Source organism: Sminthopsis crassicaudata, chromosome 3 (assembly GCF_048593235.1).
Source record: "Sminthopsis crassicaudata isolate SCR6 chromosome 3, ASM4859323v1, whole genome shotgun sequence".
NCBI classification, from domain to species: domain Eukaryota; kingdom Metazoa; phylum Chordata; class Mammalia; order Dasyuromorphia; family Dasyuridae; genus Sminthopsis; species Sminthopsis crassicaudata.
Window position 1 is genome coordinate 486,226,400 of NC_133619.1, and position 24,728 is coordinate 486,251,127.

The window sequence follows — 24,728 nt, forward strand, 5'->3', positions numbered from 1 at the left end:
AACTGTTAAAGCATCCTGCTAAACAACCATTATCTCTGTCAATTCCACTGTCTTAGTACCTTATAAGAATCTTAACAGTTATCTACTTTCAGAGAAACAGGATAAATAAACATAACCTTACATATATGTATATGAATGTTGGTGTGTATATGTGTATTTATATGTGATTTCAAATATCTATGTATTTGTATATGAATATATGTGTATGTGTGTATATGTACATAAAAATATCTGTGTATATAATATCTGTCAGTTCCTTGGAGGAGACAGGGGGAGAGCAAATGGGAAGAAAACAATAAAGTAAAAAGTGCACAGCAGAGAAAAGAAAACCTAAAAGGAAGCAAAGGAAACATGGACAGTTCTGAATACAGGGTTTTCTTTTATTATGTATGCTTTCTTGAAATGGAAATTTATTCTTAAATATTTTGAATTCTTTTTTTTTCTATTTTGTACTTAAATTTTAAATTAAAAGAGAGTTGATGTCCATAAGACCTAAGAAAGCAAAATATATGTTGCATATGCACAAGCAGCACAAATGAAATATATAGCCGTCTTATTCTCATTCTTGCCTTTCTTGTACTTATGCATGAGTTCCGCAATGAAATAATTGACCATGATGTCAAAATTCTCATCACCCATATGAATGTCTTCAGTTGTAAGCTTGACTTCAAAGATCCCATCTTCAATGAAAAAGATGGAGATATTGAAATTGTCACCTCCAAAGTGTTAACTCTATTATCTACAGGCAAAATTTCAATTCCTTGGTGTTGGAAATAATCAAAGTAGATTTAAGTCTGTGACTACAACATTTGTAACATTCTTTCTAAGAGAAGCTTCAGTAATTTCTTCCTTTTTGGACAAGAACATTTAAGATAATTCCAGATAGATAGAACTTTTTGGTTTTCCCTTTGTATTCATTCCACTTGGACCCTAGGCCTGCCTTCATCGTTTACTACCTCAGAAGACCAATACTTCATGCCTAACTGTGTAGATGTAGTTTGGTAAGGTCCTATTTCTTTGGTCATTAACAGTAATCTCCACTTTCCCATGTTGGAAAAGTCCCTATATAGTGGTGCCAAAATCATTGACAACTGCAGTTCCCGACCTCCACTTGTACTGCAGTCATGGTCTGCTAGTAAGAACTTACATAGCTGCTGGTGTGTTCCAAAGCTGTTTTGTTTTTTGTTTTTTGTTTTTTAATAAGATCAGCATAATGATAAAGCTAGAAGAAAAAAACATCAGATTCATAATTATTTAAAATAAATTCTCATATACCACTACATACCTGTCAGATTGGCTAAGATGACAGGAACAAATAATGATGAATGTTGGAGGGGCCGTGGGAAAACTGGGACACTAATACATTGTTGGTGGAGTTGTGAAAGAATCCAACCATTCTGGAGAGCAATCTGGAATTTTGCCCAAAAAGTTATCAAAATGTGCATACCCTTTGACCCAGCAGTGCTATTACTGGGCTTATATCCCAAGGAAATACTAAAGAAGGAAAAGGGACCTGTATGTGCCAAAATGTATGTGTCAGCCCTTTTTGTAGTGGGTAGAAACTGAAAAATGAATGGATGCCCATCAAATGGAGAATGGTTGGGTAAATTATGGTATATGAGTGTTATGGAATATTATTGCTCTGTAAAAAATGATCAGCAGGATGAATACAGAGAGGCTTGGAGAGACTTACATCAACTGATGCTGAGTGTAATGAATAGAACCTGGAGATCATTATACAGTTCAACAACAATACTGCATGAGGATGTATTCTGATGGAAGTGGATATCTTCAACCATGAGAAGAGCTAATCCAATTCCAGTTGATCAATCATGGACAGAATCAGCTACACCCAGAAAAGGAACACTGGGAAATGAGTGTAAATTGAGCATTTTTTGTTGTTGTTGTTTTTCTTCCCAGATTATTTTTACCTTCCGAATATAATTCTTCCTTTGCAACAACAACAACAACAAAATTCGGTTCTGCACATATATGTTGTACCTAGGATATACTAAAAGATATTAAATATGTATGGGAATGCCTGTCATCTAGGGGAGGGGGGTGGAGGGAAGGAGGGGAAAAATTCGTAACAGAAGGGAGTACAAGGGATAATGTTGTAAAAAAAAAAAAATTACCTATGCATATGTACTGTCAAAAAAAATGTTATAATTATAAAATTAATAAATAAATAAAATAAATAAATAAATTCTCATTTTTCAAGTAAGAAAATTACTTTTATATTTAAGTAGTTCCTGCTAAATATTCATGTTTTGATCATTTATAATGCTACTTATGGTCAGTTGTGAATAACATAATAGTCTTTAATGTTTATGCTTAGCTGTTGTAATAGAGTTCCTTTTTTGTTGAAAATTCAGAGTAGAAAAACCTGCTATAGCTATACATTAATCTTAACTGCTTTCAACAGGATTAGTTACTTGATAGTTAATCATGTTAGAAAAAGCCAAATTTTTCAAATGATAAGGACATAAAATATAACCAGCCATTTTGTAGCAACTTATCCTTAATTCCAGATAAGCAAAAATAATTAAACTTTAAGTGCTAACATTGTAAACCTAATTCTATGAAGTGTCAGCAAACATTACAGTTTTTTCACTAAATGAAGCAAACAGAATATTTTCAGCCACTTGGAAAAAAAAACTTACAGCACCATTTCTTTAGATATGTGGAAAAATTAATGTGATAATACAATTACAAATTGTTATTATTCTTTCATTAATGAGGATGACATGGGACTTCTCTTTGGAAATGTTTTTAATTATTTTAGTTATTATTAGCTATTGTGTTATTAAAAGAAAACAATTTTTTAAAGTTTTATAATTCATAAATTTCAGAATAGCTTTCTCCCTTTTTACTCACAGTTATGTTTTACAATATTTAAGAGAACAGAAGTTGTTTCTCATTAATATAAGAACAAATTTAAATAAACTAAATTAGAAGCTTTTTTTGAGTTTTTACAAATAGATAGCTAGGTTTGCATATTAATGAATTTAAGAAATTTTTCATTATTTCAGACTCAATCGATTAAATGTTTCCTTTTGGTTTTCTAGTCTTCTGTTAATAAACACTTAATTTTAGGGGGTCTAGGACTGTCTCACAAAGTATATCTATTTAAGATCATTGAAAATTGTATTCTCACATAGGAATTTTGCTTTAGTCAATTTTTCTTTCTACTTTTTTATTCTCTACATAACTATAATTAAATTATATAATAAATAAATAAACCACTGTTTGATATTTATGATATTAATATTGAATATGCATTAAAATGGATTTTTTTCTTACTACTTGACAAACTATAAGGTTCTACAGTCTATTCCAATAATAACTCATAAACTGAAATGTGGCTTTATTTACTTCGCCTTTGTTTTGGTATTTTAAAAAATATTACTATTTAAAGCTGTAATAAAATAATGCCCAACAATTAGATGGCCCTTTATATTTATATCTCATTTTCTGTCACAATAACTTGTAAGATAGAGTGGTGAATCCCACTTTTCAGATTAGGAACTGAGGTCCAAAGAGATGACAAATTGCCAAAGTCACAAAATATAGATTAGCAGAGCTGAAATTTGAACTCCTTGTCTTATTTATTTATAAAGCATTTATCATTGTGTACATCACTTAATAATGCTTGTTGCTTTCCTCGGATACATCTGTGATTTCATCAGTTTGAATCTTTACTCCAATGAGATGCATCCAATCCATAACTGCCAATCCTGGGCAGCTTTTGTCCATGGCCTCCCAGTTCCTCACCACAGCTGTTCCACATAATATAACCAAAAAGGATATTGCAGCATTAGGAACACAGTTAGCATAATAACTAATTGGTTTTTTTTCACTGTGCTGTACAGTTCTCTAAAATAATCTCAGTATATTTTAATAGTTATTCATGACTAAAACTTATCTTTCTCATTATTTTCTAAATAATAGCATAAAGAACAATGCCATTAGAGTAATCTCAGGGTAGACTTCTACTATGGGATGTGATCCATTTTCCTTATCAGTTAAAATGAGTAATTAGGTATTTCTTAATTCAGCTACATGGTTCATCCAAAGCACTCCAGGAAAGTAAAAAGTGCAGGGGGATGAGATACTGTTTTTAATCTTGCCTCTTTTAGCTACTGATGGTGAGAGAAAAACAAGATTTTAACATTTATGTGTCCAGATAATATCCTATTTTGATTGTCTTTTTATTGGTAAAGAAGATTGAAATCACTGTCACAATGATTAATGAATGTACAATGAGATGACACGAAAGGGAAACTCCATTATTAGCATTATTTATGAAATGTTGACAGTATATTTTATATACTTACTCTAGTAGAAGTATAACTAGCCATGAGGTCTACAATCTATAATAGACAAGGCCACATAAAAGCATCAAGTGAGAAGACAAAGTTGTTTTACAAATGACAAACTATTCTTGCTTCACTTTATACCTTTTTTTCCCTTAATTTTTAGAGCCTTTGATACTTGTACATCATAATCTTAATGCTTAACTTAATCCAAAGCAGTATAAGTCATTCCTCCCGTAATAAATATAAAAACAGAAAAGGAAGATAGAGTGGAAGAGTAAGAGATAAAACAATGAGGGCCATGAGATTATATAAAGAGGGATAAAAAAGAGAAAAGAAACTGAAAAGAATCTAGTGATTCTTAAATAAAAGTATACATACTTTTCACTATTTTTCTTTTTTTTACAGGAAGGTTTGTCTTCTCCCCTACCATTTTTCAACTCCTTTTTCAGATTCTGGTTATCAGAAAAAGAATATTTGAAGTCTGATGAACCCATCATCATTTGGTATTATCCTTGGTCTAACTTTGAATGTTAATGGATAGAGTTGACCAATAAAAGGGAAGTAAATTGCAGAAAATATTAGATGACAAAATCCAACTTTGCTGCTTACAAGAAACATATCTAAAGCATAATGATTCATACAGGCTCAAAGTGAAAGTCTATCTTGTCAGCTGAATCTAAAATAATAATTTATCTTTATAAAATAATTAAAAGTTTTCAGGATGTTTTCCATATATTATTTCTTTTGGACCACACAAAAAACCTTATAAAATGAATACTATGGGTATCATCATTATTATTAATCTATAATTATCCTCCTTACCACTACCACTCCTTTACAATTCTGGAACCATAGTGAAGTCAAGTATACTATGTTTCCTGGTAAGATTGTGTCATACCAGTGGAATGACACCTTTTACTTCTCAATGACTCCATTCAACATTCCAAACCAAAGTATTCTTCTCTGATCATAATTTCATTATATGTATTGTTTGCCCCCTTAAAATATGAAGTCCTTCAGGTAGAGACTCTGTTTGATTTTTGTATTTATATCCCAGTAATTGGCACGTTGCAATTATGTAATATATGCCTCTTCACTCATTTTACAGATGAGGAAACAGACTCAGAGAATCTAAATTATTTACATGTCATCACACAGATAGTATCAGAGAGGACATTTGAACCCAGAATATTTCTAACTTTGAAGTTTTAGGTGACCTTATTTAACTCTGTTAGAGTTAACACATCCAACAGAAAGATAAACAAGAAAAACAGTACAAATGTGCATTAGATGTTAGAAAAATTGGGTTTGAAACCTGTGGAGAATTTTTAATTGGAATTTCTCAAGCTATTTGAAGACTTCTACAAAAATTGATTGTAGAATTCATACAAATGCATAAAGACAAATTTTTTAAAATTCTGAACTTAAAAAAATAAAACAAGCATTTCCATAATAAAGTAAAGCAGAAAAAAAGAATTGCATCTAAAATTTTATATCTGTTATGTGCAACTTTTCCTTATAAAAATAAACAAAGTTATTATGTAACTTTTTCCTTCTTTCTCTCTCTCTCTCTCTCTCTCTCTCTCTCTCTCTCTCTCTCTCTCTCTCTCTCTCTCTCTCTCTCTTTCTCTCTCTCTCTGCATATAACATCTTCCTTCATAGGAAAGATTTTTTTGTAGTTAATGTGGGTAGTTTATAATAGAATGACTCAGTCACTCACAGCTATAATTAAAATACTATTGATATTACTGTATAAAACATTCTCTTGGTTTTACTCATTTTGTTCATTGTTTTCATGACAGTCTTTCCATGTTCTAAAATTCCTGTGCTCATCATTTCTTATAACCCAATAATATTCCATCATAAACATATACCACAATTCTCCTTTTGATGGGCATCTCTACAGTTTTCAGTTCCACAAGACAAATCTTAAACACAGCTTTTATAGGTCAACAATACAAATTATAATCAATAAAGGAAATACTAAAAAAAAAAATAAATAAATAAACTTGAATGGAGACTAAAATACATATCAAGTCATGAATTAAATACCAAATCATAAAAATGAGACAATATACAAACTTTTATAGGATACAAATAAATCAGTCCTTTTAAAAACTTACATCTCTGAACTCAGAAAATGTCAATGAATTGAGCAAAATATTAAAAAACTATAAAGCAATTTAATAACCCATCTCAAAATAATACAAAGAAGATTTTGACAATCAAAGATTCTATGCCAATAAAAATTAAAACATTTTTTAAATTAAAAAGAATGTTAAATTATTTGCTAATTTGATCAAATAAAGATCAAAAACCAAGTTAACAAAATCAGAATTAAAGGAGAAGAAACAAATAGAGAGTAAATGAAACCATATACTCGGATACATCTGTGATTTCATAAGTTTGAATCTTTACTCCAATGAGATGCATCCAATCCATAAATGCCAATCCCGGGCAGCTTTTGTCCATGGCCTCCCAGTTCCTCACCACAGCTGTTCCACATAATATAACCAAAAAGGATATTGCAGCATTAGGAACACAGTTAGCATAATAACTAATTGGTTAGGTTCTCTATCTTACTCTCCTCATTCCAGTCCATTTCTTACTTCACTGTCAAAGTGATCTGGCAAAAGCAATTTAGTCTTTTTCTACCTTTCCAGTCTTCTTACTTACTTTCTTCTATACATTCCACTTTGATATTCCTTACATATGATTCTTCTTCTGACTGTACCTTTTTACTGGCTATCCATCATGGCAGAATGTTCACCTTTTCCTCACCTCTTCACTTCTGAGCTTCCTTCATAATTCAGTTCACATAACTTTTGTAAGAGAACTTGTGTGAATCCCTCACATGGCTAATGCCATCCTTCTGAGATTACCTATTTACATTCTATATACCTTATATACGTTCTGTGGGTGTACAGATTACACATTTTTTTTTACTGCTTTTTAAAAAATTTCTAGTACTTATCGCGTCTGGCATATAGTAATGCCAGTAAACAATTAATAAATGCTTGTTGATTGATTATTAATGATAAAACATATGATTACATCAATGAAGGCAGAAAAGGGCCTCAATGAAATACAATTCAAGACTTTAAAAACAAGAATGAAGGGACCTTAACATCATCAAAAGTACTTAATATTGAAAAAAAAATGGAGATTTTTTTTGTAATTGAGAAACACTAGAAACTTTCCCAATGAGATCAGAAATGAAACAAAGATTCCCATTGTCATTATTGTTATTTGGTATGGTACTTAAAATGCTGATTATAGTAATTAGACAAGAAAAATTTCAGGTAATAAACTTTGTTAAAAGAAGAAGCAAAATTATTTCTGTTAACAATGATTGTTTACTTAGAAATCCACAAAGAACCAACTTAAAAATTCATCAAGATAATTATTTCAATATAGAAGAATATAAATCTATCAAATAATCATATTATTAACAAAGCCACAAAGAAGAGATTAAAAGAGCAGTATCATTTTAAATAATAAAAGTCAATCTACAGATACCAGAGAAAAAGAAACAGCTTGTACAAAGGATTATGAAGCTTCATGTAATTTGAGCATTAAAGGCAGGAACAGTATGTAAAGAGGTATAATGTGTTATAAACTAAGAAAGGTAGGCTTATGGAAGATTTTAAATGCAAAACAGAATAGTATCATCAGGGAAAGCTGCATGGAGGCAGTAGTATTTGAGCTTGACTATAAATTACAGAAAGACTTTGACAAGTGGAAATGCTATGATGTTAGAGGGAAGTAGTCTAGTCATAAAGGAAAAATCAGAAAGAGTACTGATAATGGCATCAGAAGATCTGGGCTCAAATCCTGGCTTAGAAATTTATTGGTTATATGTTTTGGGTAAATTGCTTAATCTGGCCTCAGTTTCTTTATCTGCAAAATGAGAATGTTAAATTACATATTCCCTGAAGTCCCTTCCAGTTCTAGAGTTATTATTGTATTTCACCTAGTTATTGCAAGAATGAAATGCAGTATATAAATCTTATGAAAAGAGAGATGTAGGAAGTAGGCCATTTGACCAAAAAAACAAAAACAAACAAAAAAAAAAAAAAAAAACACGAGAGTCCATAGAGAGGAGTTGTCTGATATTATAAAATATATATATAGAAATATAATGAGGTTATAAAATCAAAGACAGTGGTAGAAAGGATTTTACTCTCCTGACTTCAGCTCTCTCTCGTTTTCTCCTCTACCATCCTGGGTTTTTCAAGTTAGCAATAATAAAAGAATGATATCAATGAGTTAAGAATTTTGAAATAAGAATCTTCTTAGCTGAGCTCTCACTATTTGCTTGATCAACTTTAAAAAGTAAATTATTCAGCTGAAAGAATGGTAAAAATAGAGAAGGGTGCCCCAAAGTAGATTATTGAGGAAGATTAGGCAAAAACATTATGTAACTTAGTTCATTCCATGTTAAATGACAAGTGTAATTACTAACAAAGTAATGTTTTACTTTGTCTCTGTTCACATATGGCTGAAGATTTACAACTCAGTCAAAAACATATTCTAGATGCTATTCGGTTTGTAAATATTCTTCAGTTATTTTTATCATGAGCCACCCTTTGGTTATATAAACTATGGAACTAAATCTTGGTGGGTTCCTGCCACATTAATTGAAGCCATGGAGCCTGTCATACAAAATTATCCAGGGTAAAAATGGACTGTGACAATACCGTATGGATTGAGGTGTTTTTTCCAGAGCAGTTTGACAATAGAAGAATCATTAGAAGTATCCCTTTGAGAGCCATCTGTCATTGATTTTAAGGGCGGGGGGGAGCGGGTATGGAGACAGGGAGGACACACTAAGCCTCCTGAGGATTTAGAACCACAAAGCAAAGGAAGTAATAACTCTCTGTTTCACTGTTATGTGTGTTGTCCTTTCAAGTTCCTGTAGTTTACATGTTGCAGTGATTGATTGAAGTTAGCCCACAGTAGTTCCTCAGCAATAAAGGTCTGTCATGTTGAAGGTCTTTTTGTTCCTTGACTGTTTTTAATGATATCCAACACAACAGTACCTACTACTTAAACCTTTTATGATAAGTCCTCCAGTCATTTCCCAATGGTTCAAATAACAAGGTGTTAACTTATTTTCAGAAGTAAACATAACACTGAAATGCATTGTTTTCTTACTTATCTAATTAACCCTTTGTTACTTATTTCTTTTACGACTGTTTAGAAATACCAGGGAATTCAAGCGGTTTTAATAGCAAAAGAAAAGTTATTATTTACTTTCTCAGTTAAATTCCTCTATTTGTCTGTGCTCTTTGTTTACATTGCCAAGCCTCTGTCATCTTATAGACAAAGATAAGTCTTGCTGCTCACTATTTATTTTTCTGGAAAAAGCCTCAATCCTGTGAATAAAATGGCCTACTCTTGACATCAACCACATTAGGCTTTTTTCCTAAAATTCTAGTTCAGAAATAGCCAGCAACTGCTTCACATCCACATCATTTCTCTGGATGTCATTAGGTGGATAGCATATTTCATCTGGGAATTATGATTGATTATTGTATTGACCAAAATCTTTATAATTTATTGTTTTTTATAATATTGTTATTAAATAATTATTCTGATTCTGTTCATTTTACTCTGCATTATTTTTTACATTTCTTCCCTGGTTTCTCTGAAAACCACCCCTTTCACCATTTCTTATAGCTCAGTAGTAGTCCATCACATTCATGTGCCACAACTTGTTCATCCATCCCTTAATAGGCAACTCACTTCCCCAACACTCAGTTTACAGTTTTTTGACATCACAAAAAGAGCTTCTATAAATATGTTCTTGCATATGAATACTTTTCCTTTTTTGATCTCTTCAGAATATGGGAGAAAGGATATGTACTATTTAATAGCTTTTTGGACATAATTCCAAATTGTTTTCTATAGTAAGTAGAACAACTTTACAGCACCTCCAGCAGTGCATTAGTTTTCACATTTCCTCCAACATTTATCATTTTCCTATTCTGGAATGTTAGCCAATCTGACAGGTATGAGGTACAACCTTAAAGTTGTTTTAATTTGGATTTCTCTTAATAGTGATTTGGAGCTTTTTTTTTTTATGACTATTTGTAGGTAGACTGGATTTCTTTCTCAGAAAACTGTTCATATCCTTTGATCATTTATCAACTGAGGAATGACTTATAAAGTTGAAACAGTTCCTTATTTACCTTTGAAATTAGAGCTTTATGGGAGAAACTTGTTGGAATTTTTTTTCATTTGCCTGCTTTCCTTCTAATTTTATCTGAATTTTGTTTGTGCTACAATTTTTAAAAGTTTTTCTGTAAACAAAATATTTTGTCTTTAGTAATCCACTCTTTCTCTTGCTTGACTCCTCTTTTTTCCATAGATAGGACAGTTACTTAACTTACCCATAGATAGGATAGTTTCTTTCTTGCTCCTCTCATTTGTTTATGATAAATATGTATAAATCAAGTACCCTTTCAGAGCTTATTTTGGTTTAAATGTGAGATGTTGGTCTATACTTATTATTCCATATTACTTTCCAGTTTTCCCAAAATACTATGTAAAATGGTGAATTCTTGCCCTGGTAGCTGGAATCTTTGGTTTTATTAAACATTCAATTACTGTGCACATTTGTTTTTGTATATTCTATACCTATTATGTTCCACTGATCAGCCAATTTCTAACCAGTACTAAATTGTTTTAATTACTTTAATGTATTATTTGATATCTGATAATGCTAGAGCCTTTTCTTCTTAGTTTTTTTTTTTTTCATTAATTCCCCATGAGATTATTGACCTTCTATTCCTCCAGGTGAATTTTTTAAATTATTTTTTCTAATTCTATAAAACAGTTTGATTAGTTTTAGTCAAGGTGGGAGATTTTGAATATTGATCACTTCCCATTGCCACCTTCAGGTTCTTCTTGTACCACTGTCATTCACTGATCACTCCTCCTTTGAAATTCACTTGATCCTTATCTAACATCAAATCAAAATTCTGGTAGCTATTGTCTACAGACCCTTGGACACTCATCTTTCTTTTCTCAGTACATTAAATCCCTGGCTCATGATCTTTCTCTCCTCTCCAACTCTTGTTCTTATTCAAGTTAATTTCAACAAACATATATGTTGATTGATACTCCATCGAAAGGTTATTTAACCTTCCAGTTACTTAACTTTTTTATGATCTACTCCTCCATTCCACTGCAGTCATGCACAAAGATACCCTTGGTCTTGCTTGCCTTCACTCACAAATTCCTTGTTCATGAACTCTCAAATTCCCTTATCCATTCACAGTTGATTGGCATTTTATCTGTCCCTCTACTTTTTAATACCAAATTCTGTATTTGATTCATACCCCGTAATCCCTCATTTTCCTCCCAGGCCATTATTCCTGTTAACCTACATTCTCCACCATTCTCCATCTTGATGCTTTAGTGAATCATTTCAAGTCTACATATTCTTGAGTCCATGACTCTTTTGTATCACCAATTTTGCCTTTCTAAGCATGAGCCTTGGATCTCTCCCATCAACCACTGTCTTTCCTTTCAAGCATGTACTACGAAAGGAAGGCGGAGAAACATATGTAGCTATGCTACTTGGGTCTACCATAAATTTATGTCATATAAACTCAAATGGATTCTCAGTGCTGCTAGAAAATCTTTTATACCACCTGAATAATTCACTATGCCATTTAACTACAGCAACTCTTCCTTCCTCAAATTTCCCATGGCTGCTTCTCAGCTGAAATCACTGATAATTTCTTCTCCCTTCCTCCTCTCACATCATCCAGATTTCTTCTACTACTATTTCTTCACTCCTGTTTCACACAATGCGGTGACCCTCATGGAAAAACTAACCTCTCTACATGCACAAATGATGCCAATTTCATCCAGTATTCCCCAGCAGATTGCTTCTTTTATTATCTTCACTTTCACTTATCTTTAATCTCTTATATGCACTGACTGTTTCCCTGCTACATAAAACATGCCCAGTTTTCCCCATTCTCAAAAAAAAAAACAAAAAAAAAAAAACCTCTCACTTGAGAGGTATTAAATCTCTCTCCATATAACAAAATAGTTATTAATTCAGTAGGGATTTTTAAAGATTAAGTTGATTATTTGATGTTAAGAGGGGGAAAAACTCATTAAGCCTATAACTGCTATATTGATACCCTCAGTTAACTAACCAATTTTAATCTCTTATCACTTAAAGAAAATTAATTTCTTTCAAATTTGTCCCTTTGTTTCCATTTCTACTGCTATCATCATATCATTTCAGTCTCTCAGTATATCTTGTCTGAAACTGTCAGTTATTCACTTAGCATTTATTAAGCTCCTACAATGTCCCAGGCCCTGGGCTAAGCCTGTCACTACTAAAGTAAGATACAGCATTTGTCATGTCATTTCCCCTTCCTGAACACAGACAATGATTCCCTATTTTATTATGAAAAAGGTATGGACTCCCAATCCTTTTCAGGATCCCCATAATCCAGATTCAACTAGCCTTACTTGACACTAGATTTCCAGTACTCTTTCCACTTTGTAATACTGCTTATCCATACAAATGTGAGTTGCTGTTATTATAATAATTAGAGAAATATACAAATCACTAGAGTCATAAAGCTTGTCACATAGGAAGTCTATTTATTATTTATTAATAAATAAATTACTTATTTATAACCACTTATCCAGTATGTAGTAAGGAAAGTTCTTGGTCAGGTATAGGTTAGACTACATGACCCTTAAGATTATTTCCAATTCTGGGATCCAATTCCTTTTCCTGATATTGCCTGCCACAGGTTAAAAAAAAAAAAAATACCTGTATGATTACTGAAACTTTGGGTGCTGAAAGTCTTACAATTAAGTCATCTTGTTTAGTTCTCTCATTTTGCTGATTAAAAAAGCTAAGATTAAGAGAGGTTATTACTTTCCCAAAGTCACAAACTTGTTACTTTTAGAGGTTTATCTAAAATCCAGGCCCCCTGACTGTTAATCCACTATTCTTTAAAAGTTCTGACTCTACACCACAAACATATGTAGTTTTTAGAGTCTCTTATTTTACAATGACAGCTTAAAAAATCTTAGCTAACGTTTTTTTGAAATTCAAACAATGTGTCAGTTCACTGGTCTGAGGTGAAATTAGTTCATAGGATCACAAATTTAGGGGCCTTAAAATTTGGTTCTAAAATGTTTCACTTTTTATATAGTTCAGTCAAGAATTTAAGTGTTTACTAGTGCAAGGCATTATGGCTGGCTAAAAACAGAGAAAAGGAAAAATAGTATTCCTCCCTTTAGGGAGCTCACATTCTAATAGAGGAAACAACATATAAATAATTATGTACATACAAGATATATAATGATTAAATAAAGGGTACTCTTGGAGGGAAGACACTGGTAGTAGGTTTAATAATGAAGAATGAAGTGGGCTAGTTTTGTGCGATACTGTGAATTTTTTTCTGGTAAGTTTGCATCCCAGAAACAGAAACAGAAAAACAATCTCAGGTTTAGGGATTTGCCTGATAAGTCAGAGGAAGGGTATTTGGAATTGAGGGTATTTGGATGTCATTAGAATAGTGCATGACTACCTGAAAGATTGTAAACTGAGTAAAGAGTTTGAATATATTTAGAAGTATGTTCAGAAAAGATCACATAGACTATGTGAAATGGTTTTCCATTTCCATATGAGGGAGTGAAGCTAATAGTGAGCTTGAAAAACAGGGTAAATAAAAAACCTGGGTGAAATGACAATTTAATAGATTATGGCTAGAGATTAGAAATATCACTTTTAAGATTCTAATAGGAGAACAGTGCTATATTACAGAAGTCCATGATGAAACAATGCTGATAAATATGATCAGTTACAATAACATGATGCCAGCATGCATCATGATGCCAAAGATGATAGATTTCTCTCATATTATCCCTTTCCAGCTTGCCCTGGCAAAAATGTCAAGTCATAGTCTTATGACTCTTCTTGACAACAGTGGAATCAAATATCTTAGCAATACAGACCATGCTTTTCTAATTCCTATTCCAAAAAAACAGATAATAACTAGTATTTTTGTAGTTCTTTAAAGTGAGTAAAGTACTTTATATTTATTAACTGATTTGATCTAACTCAACTCTTAAGAGATAGATGCTATTATTATCCCTATTTTACAGGTGATATAATTGAATCTGAAAGAGTTAAAGTGATTTGCCCAAGGACCACCAGCTATTAAATGTATGAGGTAGGATTCAAACTCATTACCTGCTGGACTATCTCCAGATAACTTGATTAATATTTCTTTTTGCTTTTACTATAGGATGTTGGAAATTGACATATCAGTTATTCATTTATTTTGGAAACCAAAGCAAATATTTGTTAAGTATTTACTGTACATAAAACATTGTGAGAGACACAGGTGATATCATGACAAAAATAAGAATTCTTGTCCTCAATGAGCTCCTGGAGGCTAACAATTGTCTCATTTTTGAGAGTATAAGTCTTGATTGTGGATGAAAGTCATCTACAATGTCTACACCAGGAAGCTCATTTAATACAATTTGAATTGAGATTTGGAGAAATAGACCTGAATATAGAAAATTGTCTTTTAAATGTAGGTCCTCTTATGTTTACTTGTACTTGCTTTTACTTAAAATACTAATAGAAAATATTTTTAAATATTTTTTTTCTTTTCTTCTAGAAAAATGATGATGAAGAGGCAGAAAAATTATCCATTCGAAAGCAGCGTTTCATGCAGTTTTCTTCACTGGAATATGAAGGGGAATATTATATGACACCCAGAGATTTCTTATATTCAGTAATGTTTGATCATATACAGCGTAAGTTGATTTTTTTTTCTGATGGTTTTTAAGTACACAAAAACTCAAAAAAAAAATTGGAATTACAGAATTTGGACTAGGTCATTAACCTGTAGGAGGGATTCCATTTTTTTTTTTTTTTTTTTTTGCAAGACTTCTAAGACTCCTCTCTATAGTAAGTACCATGATGCTGACTGAAGTCAGACCAAGTTGGCAGGTAGGGAATAAATGCTAAAAAGTTCTTACACAGGTAAGGGTCAGAACTACAATACAAACAAGCTTAAGTCACAAACTAGATGAATCAGTTGTGGAAATGAAAGGTCCCAAGGAATTAGGCAGTGTCTAAAATTGAAGATTAAAATCAAAAATTACAAATGGGCTAACAAAAAATTAATAAGTCAGATCTGGTTCAGGATTTAGACTATACTTGTTCATTATCCACAAAGTGTGTTTGTTTAACTCAATCTGTGGCCCAGGGATTTTTTTATGCTTGACTGAGCTGCCCCCTCTTCCACCTGGATAAAAGCCATCATCACCTCTCTCTGCCTTGAATCTCTCACCACTCCATTCTATCTTCCACTCAGCTGTCAAATTGATCTTCTTCAAGTGTAGGTCTCACCATATCACACAGCCTTTCCCTAACTAACCTTCCCACTACTCCACCATACCATCCCACCTTGTACCCCTGTTCAATAAACTTCTGCAGCTCTCTTTTACCTCCAGGATCAAATATAAAAGTCCCCTGATTGACTTTTAAAGCCCTTTATAAACTGGCTTTTTCCTTCCCCATCCATTCTTACACTTTATTTGCCTCCACGAATCCTTTGAGATTCAATAACATTGTTGTCTTTGCAATTTTTTGCATAGGCCATTGCATCTCTGCACTTGAAGCATTCTTATTAAGGTTTCCTTATGTCTGGAACTCTTTCCCTCCTTATATACTCCTCCTAGCTACCTTGGTTTCCTTCAAATCTTACCTTGAGTCCCACTTCTTAAAAAAATCTTTCCAAGATCTCCTTAATCTTAATCTCTTCCCACTATTATCTACAATAATAATAATTTATTTAACAAAAATAATAATTTATCCTTATATACTGTGTATCCTAAAAGTATTAGTGCAGTTCTAATCTATTAAAACTTAAAAGTGGGGCCACTAAGTTACTAAGTGGATAGAGGACCAGTCCTGTAGTCAGCATAACCTGAGTTCAAATGTGGCCTCAGACACTTAATACATTCTAGCTGTATGCCTCTGGGCAAGTCACTTAACCCTAGTTGCCTCAGCAAAAAAACAAAACAAAAACATAACTTAAAAACGACAAGCTTAAAACTGCACTTAAAATTTTTGAGAAATGCTGTATATTATTTTAATATAGATGTTTGCATGCTATTTCCTTCCTACTTCTTGAGAATCAGGACAAAATTTTTTACTTTGATTTTTTACCTTTCTTTGTATCCCCAGTACTAAACACAGTGCTTCACTCAGTAGATATTTGATAAATTCTTATTTATTCTTTTCACTCCACCTCACAATCAGTTTCTTCCAGGGTCATTGATTCACAAAATCACAGAATTAGAAGATCCTTCAGAGATAGTATAATACAGCCTGTACTTGAAGAAAATCTGCTCTACAATATAGGCAATAAGTAGTCTTCTAATCTATATTTAAAGGCTTCCATTATGAAGAGAACCACTATCTCTCAAGGCAGCTTATTTCACTTTTCAGATAGTTCTAATTGTCTATATTTTCCTTATGTCAAGTCTGAACTTCCCTCAACTGCTCTTAGTCTTGTCTTCTGTGGGCATGCAAGACAAATCTAATCCCTCACCCATAATAATATTTCAGATGTTTGAAGATAAATAGATTTCAGGTTCTCTATAAATCTTATACTCCAGACTAAATATTACCAATTCTTCTCATCTATTTGTACTATTTTGGATAACTTGACAGTTGTCAGTTTCCTTCTTAAAATTTATTACCCAGAAATTAGCACAGAGAATTTTTCTTGCCACCTTTGTTTTTTTCCATGGCAAAAGTTGCATTTTTATGATTCTACTATTATTTTTTGTGCTGTTTTTCATATTTTTTTTAAAATTGTGGGTTTATAATTAAAAATTTTTCCCCCATGTAAGTTATGTTCAATAGAAGTATCAAATGCCTGCTAGGAATTTCAAGTGTTAGGACAAGATTGAAATGATTAGACAACAACCTTAATTGATAAGATGAAATTGGAAGGTTAAAATAATGTATTGCTTGATAATTTGAAGTAAAAAAAATACATAAGTTTTAAAATGCTTTATTCCTAGTAATTATATTTTCCCATCATTTACTGGGGCAGAGGGAGAATCCATCAAGAGAACTGTATTATAGCAACATTTTATTCTAAATGTAATAAAGTGATCACAATTTAATAGGTAATGAGATAGGTAACTTGAACTTCTTGGAAAATATGAAACCCTGAGATTTTAAATGCTTCAGTAATGTGGTGTTTTTTTTCTTACATTTATATAAAACCGGCACTTGATTGTTTAGGATCATTTAGTATGGGAGAAGGCCTTAGTTTATATTATCCAAACCACATACATATAAGCAGAATATGCAAATTAAATACCAGCACATAGCCTTTCTAAATATTTTTACTTAAGCTACAAGTTTGACTGCATACATCTGTGTCCATTGATCTCCACTGTGGCATAGCAGTACTTTAAAAAACACTTGAACTTTTAAAGTCATATCTGGACTTTGCTTCAGTACTATAGTGGATCTTCACTCTCACTGATAGGTATATTACGTCTAGTGATACAAGGAGATCACAGATACTTATCCATCCTTCAATGTGTTTTTTTGTTTGTTTGTTTGTTTGTTTTGCTGAGGCAATTGGGGTTAAGTGACTTGCCCAGGGTCAGACAGAAGTGTTAAGTGTCTGAGACCAAATTTGAACTTGGGTCCTCCTGACTTCAGGGCTGGTGCTCTATCCATTGTGCCACTTCGCTGCCCCCCTTCAATAATTCTTGTCCTTATTTTCCCATAAATCCTCCATAGGATTCCATCCAACATTTTCCCATAAATCCTCCACAGGGTTTCATCCAAGACCCCAAGGACCTTCTAGATCTTGCCTTTGTGTTAATACTGGTGTAACATGTGAGTTTTCTTTCTATCCAATTTTTTCCCTAAATTCTTGCCGTGTGATTAAGCTATCAATTTTTTCCTAACATCTTTTATATCACTAAGCTTGACTCTTAATTTAAATTAGTTCAGCAAATTGGACTTTTCTCATATAATTGAAGCAGAGAATTTGTATTTGAAAACTATTAAAAGATAAGATTGTTAGAGTCCATTGTTGCCCAGTTTGAAGGTTTTGAATCATTCTAGAATGTGATGAGGAACCATTGAAGATTTTGAGCAGGGAAATGGTATAATAAAAATCCTGTTTTGGGAAGATTCACATTATGCTGCATAGATTCTTTTGAGTAGTTACAGTGTTATGGTACTTGACTATAACAAGGAAAGTACTTTGTAAATATTAAAGCACTATGTAAATTATTATGTACAGACAGTCAGCATTAAAGCAGATATCATCAGATAGCTATTTGGACCAAGAATACCTAGCAGTAATAGGAATGCAGTGACCATGTAAGTGAATAGGAATGCAGTGATCATGTAAGCATGTCGGATTTCTAAGTAGGAAAAAACAAGATTTAAAAAGATGCAGTAATCTATCACAAGTATATTTGTTAATTCTCAATTTTTAGAATATAGTTTACTTAAAATATGGAAACTTAGGAGTGATTCTGAAAAACTACAGGCAATTAAAAAGTAATTATTAATCCATTAATTCTTAAATTGCCTCTTAATCCATATTCTCAAATAAAATAAGCCCAGCACTTAACTACAATGCACCCCCAAGAACTTAAAACACTGTCTGGCACATAATAAGCACTTAATAAATGCTTGATGACTGATTGAATAAAAGCCAAATTATTTTTTTTCCGGAAGACAAAAGATGCCGTCTATAGTTTAAAAGCCCACAAGTAGACATAAGAAAGCTTCAGAAGTTCAAAAGCTTTTTCCAACTTCATCTATAACTCTCAAAAAATATTTTATGGTAGCTGTCCTGAGCTTCCCTACTCTGACATTATGATCCTTAATTATTGTAATTAACATATGTATAGCCTTTTAAAGTTTTGAAATATGCTTTAGGGAAATAGGGAGTGTGTTATATGTGTCCTTTCAGGCTCTTTCACCTTGATGTTTTATAAAGAGATTTCTTGCCTGAGTGCCTGTTAAGTGGGGGCATTACTCTATTATTATTATCACTAATGTAGTAAAGGTTGTAACTATGCCTCAGCTGACAAGCTGACCACACCTCTCAGCAAATGATTTTAGCTCCTCTTGTGCTAAATTTAAGGCCATTTTATGGCCTTCTTTTTCTCTACCTCAAAATTCTCCATATCTTTTATCCATATTCTTCCCTTGTGTCTGAGACAAAGAAGATCTCTCCTTTGCAAGGCTAATCCCTCCATTTATGGTGCCTTTTCTCCCTCATTCTCTCTCATACCCCATGGAGTCTTGTTCTATAAATTTTGCCATGTTACTGGGACATCATTGGTTCTGTTTTTCTGCCCACAAACTACTTAGAATCTCTCCATCCTAAAAAATAAATCTTCCCATATCTCTACTGTACTAACACTTAGGAATTATGAATTCTAGTATTGACTCTACTAAAGTGTGCCAATCCTATAGTGATTAAAGTTGAATGTATAAGATGGGAAGACAAAAACACAAAATAAAACCCTTGTAAGATAACATTAGAAAACTTAAAGGTCCTACTCTTGGACCATAGCCTGCACTTGTATGCCAAGTCCAGCTGTGGAAACTCCTGCTCTTTCTCATAGTGTTGACTCAGTCTTTACTCCCATCATTGCAACCACACAAAAAGGCAGAAACCACTTATTATGCTTGACCTTAAAATAAAAAGGTAGAATAATCATGGAATAAAAGTGGCAAAAAATGCAGAAATATAGAACCAGCTAGCAGAAAAGAAACTTCTACAGCCAAGGGAAAGAGAATTAGGAATCTGTGTAAGGTCAATCTATGAAGTTTACTCTGAGCAAAGAATCAGCTAACCCCTGAGCATTCCCCAACTTGGAGTATACTAGAGGCCTGTACAGGAAAAAAGATACATATAATATCAATGGAAGGGAAGGTACCAAACAATGAATTGAGAAAACAGAGATGACCTGAGAATATTTTTTTAAGGCTGAAGTACAAAAAGTTAAATAGACAATTTGGTTATAAGTCTATCTAATCAGATAAACTGTGAGATTCAAAAAGAAAAATAAGCAAGCATTCAAAAGAAGACTATCCCAAATTGAATATATATTTAATTTGGAAGGAAAATGAACCCAAAACCCCAGTGAATAAAGAACTCTGGATTCCCCAGAGTTCATATCACAATTACATATTTGCTATAGCATTGCAGCTATATAGTCCAGAATGGTTTAAAAAAAGAGAGAGAGAGAAATAAAACTTTTAATAGGTGATATTAGTACAGAAATTAGGTTAGAAATTAGAAGTCTTAAAGCAAAAATAGTGAAAACAAAAATGCATCTTCTGAAGAAGAGAATGACAGAAGGGAAACAAAAATACAGAAGTAGAAGAAAATTTAGCAGAAGTAAAAGGCAACAACTTTGAAAGAATGTACTCATTTTATTTAAGACAAAGTGACTGAAAGCAAGATGCACTGAAATAACTTAGTTGGTCAGTTATTTTTTTCTGTCATGTCTGACTCTTTGTGACCCCATAATGGAGTGTTTTGCCATTTCCTTCTCCAGGTTGTTTGTTTTATAGATGAAAAGCCCAGTCAAACATGGTTAAGAGAGTTGTTCAGGGTCATGTGTATATAGTAAAATGAGTCTTTCTGACTGCAGGCCTGGCAGTCTATCCACTATGCCACCTAGCTACCCATAAAATAACTTTAGGATGTTGAAAACAGATACTTTTAAAAGTTGAATGTCATATGGCATCAAATGATACAAGAAAATTGCTCCAACTCCTTTTTCTAGAATTAACATCTTGTAAGAGAGATTGTTATAAAGTTATAGTTATAAAGGAAGCAACTCAAAATTATTCCCTAGCTTAGAGAAATAATTGATGCATTTCCAGCCATGAAGGAGCTTGCATTCTAATAGGAGTAAGAGCTAGGAAGGGGAGTTTTGGCCTAGGCAGTTAGAGGGGTTATGGATCCACAGAGAAGTAGTTTATATCATCTTTTAAAATAATTATTATTATAATGATTTAATTATTGTTCATAGAACTAGAGAAGAAAGAACAGGCGGAGAATATATATGTGGTATTACAAAATCAGATGAAGGGACAAACTGCCTATGTATTATAAATATTGGTTTCCTAGATAATGGTTGAATGAAATGTGAAGGATGAATGAAATGTGAAGGATAGTAGTGGATCAAAGAGTAAATCATTGGAGCAATTAAAAGAAATATAAGGGAAAACAACTATTATAAAATATGCCAGAATTCTTGGGATAAATGTAAAAATGTTCTCAGAAAAAGAAATTTATTCTCTTAAAATGTGTACTAACAAAATACAAGAAAGTAGAGTGATTAATGAACTAAGTATGTCATTTAAAAAAAAAAAAAAACTAGAGGATCAACAAGTTAGCAAATCCAAAATAAGAAATTCATTTTCTAAATTCTGTAAAATCTCTAAATTCTGTAAATTCTCTAAAAGAAATGACAAAATCAATAACCATTCAGAAAACTTTATCACAAAAGAGACAGGAAAATCACATTACCAAAATTAAGAATGATCAACATGAAGCCACAACAGGGAGTGGAAATAAAAAGAATTATCAGAATTTTACACAATATCTAGATGATGGGTGGGGTTACAAAGATGGGGGTAATTACAAAACAAAAGCTTGACTTTTAGGCATTTTACTCTAGGATGGGGATGGTGGGTGAAGTTTATGAGGGAATGGAACAACTTAAGGGAATATTAAATCTAGCTTAAGTTTTAGCAAAATAAAATCAATTTTCAATTTTACAAATTTCCCCCTTTGATTGTTAGGAAGCCACTCCTCCCATGTTTCATTTAGTCTGATTAAAGTTACAAATTAAAGTATAGTAAAAATCATATGTCTATCACCCTATAAAGCTAAAGCAATTGATGCAGGTCTAATGGTAGAGAATTGATATGAGAATCCCCTTTGGTCAGAGGCGCAGGTCCAATGTGAAGGAATTCACAAATCCGAAAAGTCTGAATGGCAAAAGGGATTTTTATTGGCACTGAGAAACCAGCTTTCCTAGGAAGACAGACTCCTCAGTGGCAAAAGGTCCTGTCAGAGAAATAACAAAGGTTATCACTGAGAGGAGAATGTCTTCATAGCGGGGAAGGGTCCTGGCAGGCAGCTGTGCCAAGAGGAGAGGTCCCTTGGCAAAGCATAATCCTACTTCGGACTTCTGCAGAGATTTGGAGTTCAGAATTGTCCTTTATAGCAGTCTGAGGCTAGAGCTTCTATTCAAAATTGAATGAGAATTCCTCAAATGTTGTCAATGACCCCCGGCCTAGATTTCCAGTTGAAAGAGAGTACTAATCTTGGAGTTTCAAGCCACTTAATAGGAATATCAGGTGGAGATCTCCCAAATGAATGAAACCACTTAAGTTCCAGCTCCTGGGAGTAGTCCTGAGCTAATCTTCAAATCATTAGAGGGTGCAGTTAGTCCCTGCCAAGATTTCCAACTAAATGAAAACCATTTAACTGCTCTGAAGTTGAGTTCTCTGTCTGAGGAGGGTTTCAGAATTCACTCCCAAAAGTCAAGGAGGACACATTTTGCATCACAATGATTACAGAAGCAGGAATGCTATGAAAAAGGAGTTAGTGTTTCTGCTTATTCTAATACATACCTTGGGGCAGCTAGTGGCTCAGTGGATAGAGGAGGACCCTAGTTCAAATCTGGTCTCAGATACCAAAACACTTCCTAGCTGTGTGACCTTGGGCAAGTCACTTAACCCCAGCCTCAGGAAAAACAAACAAACAAAAAAACCCTACATATTCTAATATATACCTTAATTCTAATATATATGGGAATAAGGACTAAAGAAATTTTATCCAGATATTCTACTTAAATGGAATCAGTTTGAGAAAGGTTGGCCTCAAAACCATTAGGCTTATTCCGATAATAACCCACCCTGTGATCTTTAAAATTGCCTGATCCACCAGGCCTAAGCCCAAGGGCACAGAATAAAGCATCCTTCATTCTATTTGATTTTCAGGGAAGCACTGAACAGTGGGTCATATTGCAGAGTTCCACATCATTCACAAGACATATTCATCTAATTGTAGTAGTTTAGGTCTAGGCTGGACTGCCTTGAGCAACAAATGGTATTTCCTTCATATGATGGATTACTGACAATGATCAATTAGACAATCATACTTGAATTCAAAATTTAGGACATTATCAGATTATCCACAAGATCAAAATTACAAAGTTCCACAAGATTGAAATTACAAAGTTCCACTAATAGCTTAAAGGTAGATAGTTATTACTCTCATATTGTTGCAATAACTTATTTAGCAGTAAAAGTCTGTCAGGTCTTAAGGTTGTAACCTCATAATTTTCATTAAAACAAATCATCATATAAGTCATTGCTATACTGTAAACAAATTTGTAAATCCTTTCCCCACCCTGTGATGTTCTGATTTGCTTTCTGGAGGTCTTGGGACCAGCCTTTGTTTCAGCAGAGTAATCACCATGTGAATAGCCAGAGATAAAGTCCAAATTCTTTATTATCTCCTTCACAGTCTGTCTCCTTTACTTGGGCCCTGGCTAGTTTTCTGGAGGATCTTCAGACAGGACTTGGTTGTAAGGGCCCTTTAAATGGGCTGCGCCACAGCGCATCATTGAGGCCCGGAAGTAATTTCTGTGGATATTAGGACTGCCTTGTAGGTGGGATCCTGTCCATTTTGAGATAGCTTCATAATGGGTGACTCTCTCGCTGATTGGCTATGTGTGTGACCTCACAGGCCCTATGTAAGCCCACTGCAGGCAGCAGTCGCTCTCTTTAACCTGGCGCCCTTTACCCTGGCTCTCTAGCCTGGGTGGCCAAGCCAAGATGGATAGCCAAAAGAGGTAAGGATTTTAGTAGTGAACACGTGGGTCTTCTGACCAGGTGTTCACTCGGGAACCAACAAGTCAGGGCATCAGTCAGGGCATTATGTGAGTAGGTATAATAAAGGCTTTTAAGATTACACGTGGCTGTTCTTGAGTGCGCTACCGGTTATTAAGCTATAGATTCAAGAGATTGTGGCCAGAGACCTTTGAAGGCCTCAGAGGAGGCGAGCCGGGTAGAACTCACACTGCAAAGGACAGTGGTCAAAGGTACTCTGGTGGGTTTAGGACAGTCTAGTAATTGTAACTGCCGAGAGAGCACGTTACACTTGGTTTCCATGGATAAATGAAGGAGAGCCACCAGGAGCCTGATCAAAGATGGAATGTCTCTCATCCAGTCCTTGTTGGCTCTTATATACTCTATTATAATAATTATCATATACATAATATATATTATATGTATAATATTATATTAATTACATCATC

The 24,728-nt window shown here is 33.3% G+C and overlaps 1 protein-coding gene across 2 annotated transcripts in view; it reads left to right on the top strand.

The window, feature by feature from the left end:
• Positions 1-24,728, top strand: part of MICU2 (mitochondrial calcium uptake 2) — a 162,992-nt gene that overhangs the window by 59,107 nt on the left and 79,157 nt on the right. Inside the window, exons 2-3 of one of the 2 annotated variants that reach the window (XM_074303672.1) lie at positions 14,472-14,539; positions 14,996-15,134. In XM_074303672.1, the coding sequence (XP_074159773.1) occupies positions 14,531-14,539; positions 14,996-15,134 (148 nt within the window). In that variant the 5' untranslated portion in view covers positions 14,472-14,530. The remainder of the gene's footprint in view (positions 1-14,471; positions 14,540-14,995; positions 15,135-24,728) is intronic. The other variant, XM_074303671.1, reaches the window with a different exon arrangement.